Source organism: Pteropus medius, unplaced genomic scaffold (assembly GCF_902729225.1).
Source record: "Pteropus medius unplaced genomic scaffold, Ma_sr-lr_union100, whole genome shotgun sequence".
NCBI classification, from domain to species: domain Eukaryota; kingdom Metazoa; phylum Chordata; class Mammalia; order Chiroptera; family Pteropodidae; genus Pteropus; species Pteropus medius.
This window is the reverse complement of record NW_024356249.1, coordinates 9749284-9757801: the sequence shown is the minus strand read 5'-3', so window position 1 is coordinate 9757801 and position 8518 is coordinate 9749284. Positions and strand designations below refer to the sequence as shown.

Here is an 8518-nt window from a genome sequence, read left to right as displayed (position 1 = left end):
CCATTTTTATGTTTTTTATCTTTGTTGAAGCGCTCGCTGAATTTATCTACACTTCCCAAAAGTTCATTGAGCATCTTTATAACCAGTGTTTTGAACTCTGCAGCTGTTAGATTATTTGACTTCATTATATCTGGATCTCTGTTCTGTTCTGTCACGTGATTTCTGCTTCTTTGTCTTCCTATTTTGGCTGCCTTTCCATGTCTGTTTCTATGTACTAAGCAAAGCTCCTGAATCTCCCGGTCTTAGTAGTGTGAATTTGTGAAGTAGGTGTCCAGTGGCACAGTCCTGAGAGGGGTTCAGCTGCAGGCCAAATTTAGCCCAAGCCTCTACCCCTCCGGGGCCACCTGTTAAGATTCAGCAAGCAATCCACAGATGCTGTGCTTATAGTTGCCTCAAAAGGCCACACCAGAAACTGAGGCCAGCTGCCTCCAGTGTGAGGCGCTGCTCAGCTAGGAGCACCTGACTTGCTGAGGATACACATATATGTGGCTTGGGTGGGGCCGCAAGTTGGGAGAGGTAGGGTTTCAGGAAATCTTCTGGGCAGAATGACCTCTCATCCAGTTTGATGACGTCACAGTTATGGCGGCACTGTGTCTGATGCACTGGTCTGTGGGAGGGTTCAACAGGGAACAATGTATACTGCTGGCACTTCTATACAGAGCAAGTCTCTCCTCAGCCCTCACTCCAACGATGTCTTCCTGTGCCCTGGTGCCCACTGCGCGCAGCCAAATTGGCACTGATGCTCAGAGTGAGCAGGTCCGTTACCATGAAAATCTGATCTTGGACATGGCCCCTTTAAAAGGCGTCTGCCGCTGCCGCATCCTCCATCCCACTCAGCTGCTGGAGACTGGGCAGCCCCAGGTCCTCACCCGGGCTCACCCTCCACCGCTGCAGGGTGACTTCCTGTATTTCTCCCTAGTTGTATGGCTTGTTCATCTAGATCCCAGGCAACTTCTGCCTGCTGCTGCTCCTTGTCATAACCCCAATCTGGTCACCAGAGGGATGAACAGAACCTCTATCATCTACGCCATTTTTCCCCCAAATCCTCCTGAAACGTTTTGACCTATTGTCTTATTTATATCTTAGGCAAGCCTAATACTCTCAAAAATCTTGGATGTTAGATCCACATTATATGTATGCCTCTCTTGCTTGCTTCAAATTAATTTGGGAGAGGAGGGGGTAATTTTCCATTCATCAGGAATGTTACAGGAAGCGACACCCAACAGAGAAAATTGGACACTCAGACAACTTTGTTAGAAGAAGGAGAATTTATTGCCAGCAGAGAGCATGGGGCTTAACAGCACCAAAGCACGAGCTCTCCTAGGTTAGATTTCTTACAGCTTATATACCCTTGCAGTGTCCATGCAAGGGGCACGTGATTCCTTTGTCTGAGATTTCACATGTACCTCATGACTCAGGATGAAGAGGAGGAGCTTCGGGTGGGGGACTACAAAGGGAAAGGAATTTCCAGGCCACTGGTCTTATCTATTTACAGGTCGTGTGTTTTGTAGAACCTGCAACCTTGGCATTATGGGATTCTCTAACAGAGAGACAGGACACTGAGGATATAAGCAAGAAGCAGCACTTATTGATGCCGGCACCAGCTCGGCGGATTCCTATCCAAAGGCTGAGACTTGATTGTAACATAATAGGCAGTTTTATACAGTTTTGTTATTCCTACACAGCTACAGAGATAAGGAAGAACATTAGTTGGTGGGCAAGTCTTGAATCAACAGATGTGAGCTGGAGAGTCCTTGAGGTGGGGGAAGTAGCTATGGGAAAACATGTTAGCTGGAGAGTCCTGGAGGCAGAGAGAGGGCAGTCAGGAATGGACTTTAACTGGCTGAGTCGGTCATTTCTGCAAGCCCTTTCCTTTGCATTTTTCAGATGCCTCCCCTCCTCTCTTAAGATGACAGCTTACTTCCATACACCGCCTATTCCTACATTCTCCTATCACTTTGTAGACATGAGGAATTTCCAAGATATTAGTTTGGCTACAATGCATACTCATCAATTTATGTGGTTTCTGACACCGCTATATATTTACAGGCCTTCAAATCCATAAATAGATTCTATGAGTAGATACCTGTTTCTAATCTGACATCCATCTGTTATTTCTGCTTAGGTGCTCATAAGATATCAAGAAACATACAAGAGGAGAAACACCTAGTTAGAACTAACCATCTGCCATTTTTCCCTTCTGTGCTGGAGAATTAAGCAATTTATTGCAATATATTTGATAAGGGAGAGTGGGGGCTAATTCAAAAAAAAAAAAAAAACTCAGCCATAATGAATATCAGATCCATCCAAAATAGTTTGAAATCTACCAGAACAACTAGCAGTTACAAACACAGCCTATGTAAGTGTTGTAAAGTATTTGGGGGTAAAATTCTATCATCTTTTTTCTGATCCTAAATTAGGAAGCTGTATAAGAAAACTTGCTTAAATGAAGTTCCTTTGTCCATGTATCATCTTTCTAACCAGTCAATACTTGCTCTAGGTAGAGTCTTCCAGGATTGGCAGCTATGTATTTTTAAATGAAAGATATTGCATGCTTTAAGGCCTCAGTGTGTGAAGAGCAGGCTGATGAAGAGGTAGCATTTCTATGGAAGGCCTCATCTAAACTGACCAATAGTGACTTTCAGACTTCTGTGGGAATGAAAGCCTTGTAGGGATTGAGATAATGATGGTCATGCCTTATTACAGGAAGCTGGAGACAACAACCAGTTCTGCTGGAGGAATCTCTTTTCCTGCATCAACCTTCTGAGGCTGCTTAATAAACTGACCAAATGGAAGCATTCCAGAACCATGGTGAGTGGGGCTTCAGATCACGGAGGTGTCCATTTGACTGAATTTTTTTCATCTTCGGTAAATATTTATAGACCTGCTTTGCGAACTCTATAGACAGACACTGAATGCTACATAAGATTTAGCCCCTCCTAATTCTGGACATCTATTTTATTTGAGATAATTATTTCCCAGTCCATTTCTTTTCGGGGAGCTGAATAGGGACCCTCCCTCCGGGCGGCTCTGGTAGGGAAGTTAGCATTGTTACTTGGATTGTAGTCACATATCCCAAATGACACAAGTCTGAGAATATTCATTGCAGCATTGTTTGTAATTATAAAAGATTAGAAACAACCTAAATGCTCATTAATATGGGACCAAATGGTTAAATAATTTGTGATACCTCCTTATCATAGAATATTATACAACCATTGGGAAGAATGAGGCAGTTCTATAGTGATATGGAATTATTTTCAAGATACATTGTTTTAAAAAAACAAGGTTTGGAACAATATGACAGAATATATAGTTGGCTATCATTTTTACTAATAAAAATTATAATACATATATAGAATTATCTCCAGAAGGTACACAAGAAACTGCAAACAGTGGAAATGAGATATATGACAGAATTTTTTTGCACTATATATATCATGCACTTTGACTAGTAGAGACTATTAATTGAGAAATAAAAATAGAGTCGTTCCTCTATGTTCTTGAAGTCTAAATCCAAGTAGAGCCTGGACCGTAGAGTCTCAAAAGTTTCCCAGGGTGATCTGAGGCCAGCCAGGTTGGGCTTAATTTGTCTGTGAGTTGGAAATTCCAAAGAACTTTAGATTTTTATCTGTCTTTCTTCACTCCACCCCTCTTTGAATGGACAGATGCTGGTGGTGTTTAAATCTGCTCCAATCTTAAAGCGGGCTCTCAAGGTCAAGCAGGCCATGCTGCAACTTTATGTCCTGAAGCTGCTTAAAATACAGACAAAGTACCTAGGGCGCCAGTGGAGGAAAAGCAACATGAAAACCATGTCAGCCATTTACCAGAAAGTGCGCCACCGCATGAATGATGACTGGGCTTACGGGAATGGTGAGTGTTCTCAGAGCTCTTGACCTGGGGTTTAAACAAAACTAAATAAACATTTACCTATACTCTCGTAGAATTGTTACATATTTTGGATGAGAAAATATGCGATTATAGGTCAGGTGCTGATATAACATACTAAGGCACTATCCCAATCTAGCATGTACTCTTTCCATGAAAATTCATTTTATTAAACAAGTACATTGAGGGATAATTACCTCCTTTCCAAAACATTCCTTTAAATGAGGTTTCCCGAGAGATTTCTTAAATTAAAATAACCTCTTTTCTTATTACAAAGCAGTTAGAAAATACAAATAAGCAAACATTTTACAGTATTACCATATTTCTGTCATATTTGTACCACCTAAAGATTGCCACTGTTAACAACTTATTGTATATTCTTCCAGATTTTTCTACATATACACATTTTATTAAAATGAAAGCAAATTGTATGTGCTGTTTTATAATCTCTCTTCAGTTAACATTATCTCCACCTTTCCATATTGCTACATTTTTATTTTATCTAATAATCAAGTCTATATTGAGAATTCCCCAGGTGCCCCCAAACGTTCTTTAAAGCTATTTTTTTCCAAGTCATAATCCAACCCAGGACCATAAATTCCATCTGGTTGTTATATCCTTTTATTAGTTTTGAATCTAGCAGTCATTCCCCTCATTACTCCCCAAAACACTAATTGAAGAACTAGGCCAAGTTTCTTGCCGAATATCCACTTTCTGAATTTGTCTACTTGCTTCTTTGTGGTGTCATTTACCTTATTCCTCTATCTCTGGTATTACCTATGAACTGTAAGTTAGATCTAAAGGTTTGATGTATTCAAACTTTTTGGCTATGGGACATTCTAGGTAATGTAGAGAACTGCATATTGCCTCATAGGAGACATTAAAATATCTGGCTGACTTTCCAAGACTTATGCTAAGATTGACCAGAGTTCGGAAGAATTGACCAGAGTTCGGAAGAATTTATTTTGGAGAGCTTTTTAATTGTATTGACATTTGTTTTAGTGGGATTTGACCATTATTTGCATAACTGCATTTAAGAGTTTTTGTAAGATGACTAATAACTTGTCTTTGCAGGGGGTTGTAACCTGCCTGAATTTTAGAGGGTGTTCTAGTAAAGGGTGCAGAGAACTAAGGGAAGCATATGATTGGCAGATAACAAGCCAGGATGCAACTTTTACTATAAGACATAAAGCACAATTAATTGTTTAAATTCTCATAGATTTTTAAAACATGAAGATGTTTCATCCTGCAAATTGCCCATCTGTTGTGCTACTCTCATGAGCCTAAACCCCAACTGTACTTCCTTAAGATAAACCATTGTGTGTGGGACATAAAAGATCTGGGAAATATGCATCTCTGGCCCTGAAGTAAGTGCCTAAGTGGGATAAATAGAAGCAAAACAGATTATGTTTTCTGTTTTTACCTCCATGGAAGCCTTCACCTTGTAATCTTAACCTGACACACAGATTTATCGTGTGCTGAGAAAAAAAAAAAAAAAATTTTTTCGAGAGAGGTCGCAGGGAATCAGGAAAGTTTAGTAATTGGTCCATTCTGATTCTTTTTGTTGTACCCCTTCCTCCCTCTCCCCATTCTTTGAGAGCTGGTGATTCTGTCCAATTGGGAAACTCCCATCCTGGAGAAAAAGCTCAAGAAAGGAAACTAAGTTGCCATTTTGAAAATATAATGAGCAGGTCCTCAAATAACATCATTTCATTCAGTCATTCCATTATAACATTGATGAGATGCCTTTGGAAACTTAACTCTCGTTTATATCAGTTAATCTATGGTAAAAATGGTTTCATTATATATCATTTTACTTAAAGTCATAGAACCAATCAATGATGTTGAGGACTTACAGTACGTATAACTAACTAGTAAGAAACTGAAATATTGAAAAGGAAATACAGTAAAAGAATCTACCTCCCTCAGAGTCCCGTTTCCTTCTCAGTGGTAATCACTGTTACCGGTTTCTAGACTACCTACCCTTCCAAAGATACTCTCTGCATATAAAAGCATATATATGTTGGCATGTGTTTCGAACCTGAGTGGCAGCATGTTGTTTACTTACTTTGTAGATTGCTCTTTACAGAAAAAGGAATTCTGAGCAGTCCATTGTTGGTATCCTATAGACCATGCTCTGTAGTAAGGGGAGCAGTGTCCTGAGTTGTATACATCTTTTTCTTTCTCTCTTCCCATCACAGACATAGATGCCAGGCCATGGGACTTCCAAGCGGAAGAATGCACCTTGAGGGCCAACATTGAGGCTTTTAACAGCCGCCGATATGACAGACCGCAGGACTCTGAATTTTCACCTGTGGATAACTGCTTGCAGAGTGTGCTGGGGCAGAGGTTGGATCTGCCTGAGGATTTCCACTATTCATATGAGATCTGGCTGGAAAGAGAGGTGTTTTCACAGCCCATCTGTTGGGAAGAGCTGCTCCAGAATCACTGACTAAGCTCTTGTCTGCAAAGCCTCTGATTCATGGGGGTTGGCTCCAATAAATGGTGCTCTGCCTACCCTGCCCATCCAGCCTTTGTTTCCAGCCCTAGAAGTGCTTGTCCAGGGGAGAGCTGGCCCAGTCCAAGGACATCCAGTGTAGTTCAGGGTATTCTGGGGCCTGCTGAGCCTCGAGGTGGTGCGAGGCTGTGACCCTGAGTCACAAAAAAATCAATCAACTTGCTCTGGGGTCTCTTGGATGCCAGGTGGCCTTGGAAGTTTCCTGCTGGATCAGTCCTGGATAGGCTCTTTTGTGGGACTTCTCCCTACTTTTTAGTCTTACCTAGAACCAGCCTGGCCTTTGCTGGCCCCAAGAGTGAGAATAACTTCATTATGGCATTGGCCTGTGGCATTCATCATAGTAATGGGAGGTACATGTCATAAAAGAGAACATTTTCTTCTTGCTCACCCTGGATTCCTAGGATTTACCAGAGGTTTGGCAAAACCAACTTTGAAATTAAGTCTGTATTTTAAGTTTAAAATTTTGACACTCACCTCTTTCTAAAATCATTAGCGTTAAGATGATTTTAGAGCACCTGTACCTCCTTTGTGAAGGATGATTTACCATTACCTGACTACTGCATGTGTATTTTGTGTATTGTGTAAAGTTTTTTTCCTTTCTTCACCAAGAAACTATGTTCAATGTGAAAATTATTTCCTTGTGTACTCTGTATAGGGCCTAGAGTGCTCCACCACAACCAATGTGAAACAGTCAGGACTTCTTTAAGGATATTTCTATATTTCTGAAACTATCTTAGTCTTAAAATGACTGAGTACACTGCAGAAAATTGTGGGTTTTTTAATCTAATTCATTTTTTAAATTAACTACAGAAAGTTTTATTTATTGAGATGGCATGTCCATTTGTGCTCATGATCGATTATTAATTGAACAACAAGAGTTTTACAGCTTTCCATTTTTCTGCTTCTATGCTGATTAATTATTTTTCTTTTTTCTGCTAGTGGTTTCAAAGTGTCGTGTGGAGATTTAGCGATATTGTTTGTACCTGAAAGTATTGCACATTCTTTGAATATATAAGGGTTGGCGTACCAACTTCTTTAAACTTCTCTTACAGCAGAATCACATACTTCCCAACAGAAACGTTTTTAGAAAAGTTGCTGATTCAATCAGGATAATTTTATTTCTCTTCTAGCTCCACATTTGTCATCTATGTTTTCAAGCTTTTTTAACTTTAAATCACTTCCTCCAACATAAGACACTACTGAATCTTTTTTGTGATAGCCCAGGCCACTTTAATTGTGCCAGGAGGTCTAATCAAAACTGGTGTATTTACTCTGTCCTTTGTCAACCACAGTCTCATTTGGAAGTCAGGATTGAGTTATAAACCATGTCCAAAGGAGCTATACCAAAACTCTAATTAAAGCTTGGATTTCCCTTCTTTGTGCTTTAGGGTAACAGGATTTCTGTTTTTATGGAAAGGTCATGATGAATGTTAAGTATGTAATGGATGAATCTTTTAAAAATAATTTGTAAATTTTGCCAAAGTAGGACGGTAGTCCTTGTAGCAATCAAAATAATTTACTGAGCATATCATCTTTGAACCCTATTCTATAAATTTAATGTGATTTAAGTAAAAAGATAATGTTCAAGGAAAGAGCAGTCATCAATCTATTTCTTTTAAAGCCATATAGTATTTAATTTGTGTCAAGAACAAATAAGTTGCCCTTTTAAAAATATGCACATGAATGCTTTCTGAGGCACAGAAGTATGCTAAGCCTTAACATTTTATACTTTCTTACCAGTCTTCTCTAAGGGAAGATTAATTCCCAGTGCAGATGGAGAAACTGTGGCACCAAGAATAAGTGATTAGTTTCAAATCATATCATTTTTTCACTGACTCGCTGGGACTAGTATTCAGGTATTGACAGCCAGCCCCATATGGTAAGGTAACCAGTTTGAATCTCCCAATTTGAGAGCCCATGTGTGTGGTTAGGAATAAATTCAGATTACTCAACCTCCAATGGTGATTATTGTTACTACACAGAAGACCATTATTTGAGCGCTTAGTACAGTAGAAGATTTTTATTTGTGAATATTTCAGTAAAGTTTGTGTTGATTGTTGATAACACTGTTTATCTACTGAAGCACTTTAATAAAAAGAGAATTGAACTGGA

At 39.6% G+C, this 8518-nt stretch overlaps 1 protein-coding gene across 1 annotated transcript in view; it reads left to right on the top strand.

Annotated features, from left to right (window-relative positions):
• Window positions 1-8518, top strand: part of STRIP2 (striatin interacting protein 2) — a 40778-nt gene extending 32260 nt beyond the window's left edge. Inside the window, 3 exon segments of the mRNA XM_039860584.1 lie at window positions 2707-2811; window positions 3669-3873; window positions 6090-8518. Of these exon segments, the coding sequence (XP_039716518.1) occupies window positions 2707-2811; window positions 3669-3873; window positions 6090-6340 (561 nt within the window). The 3' untranslated portion in view covers window positions 6341-8518.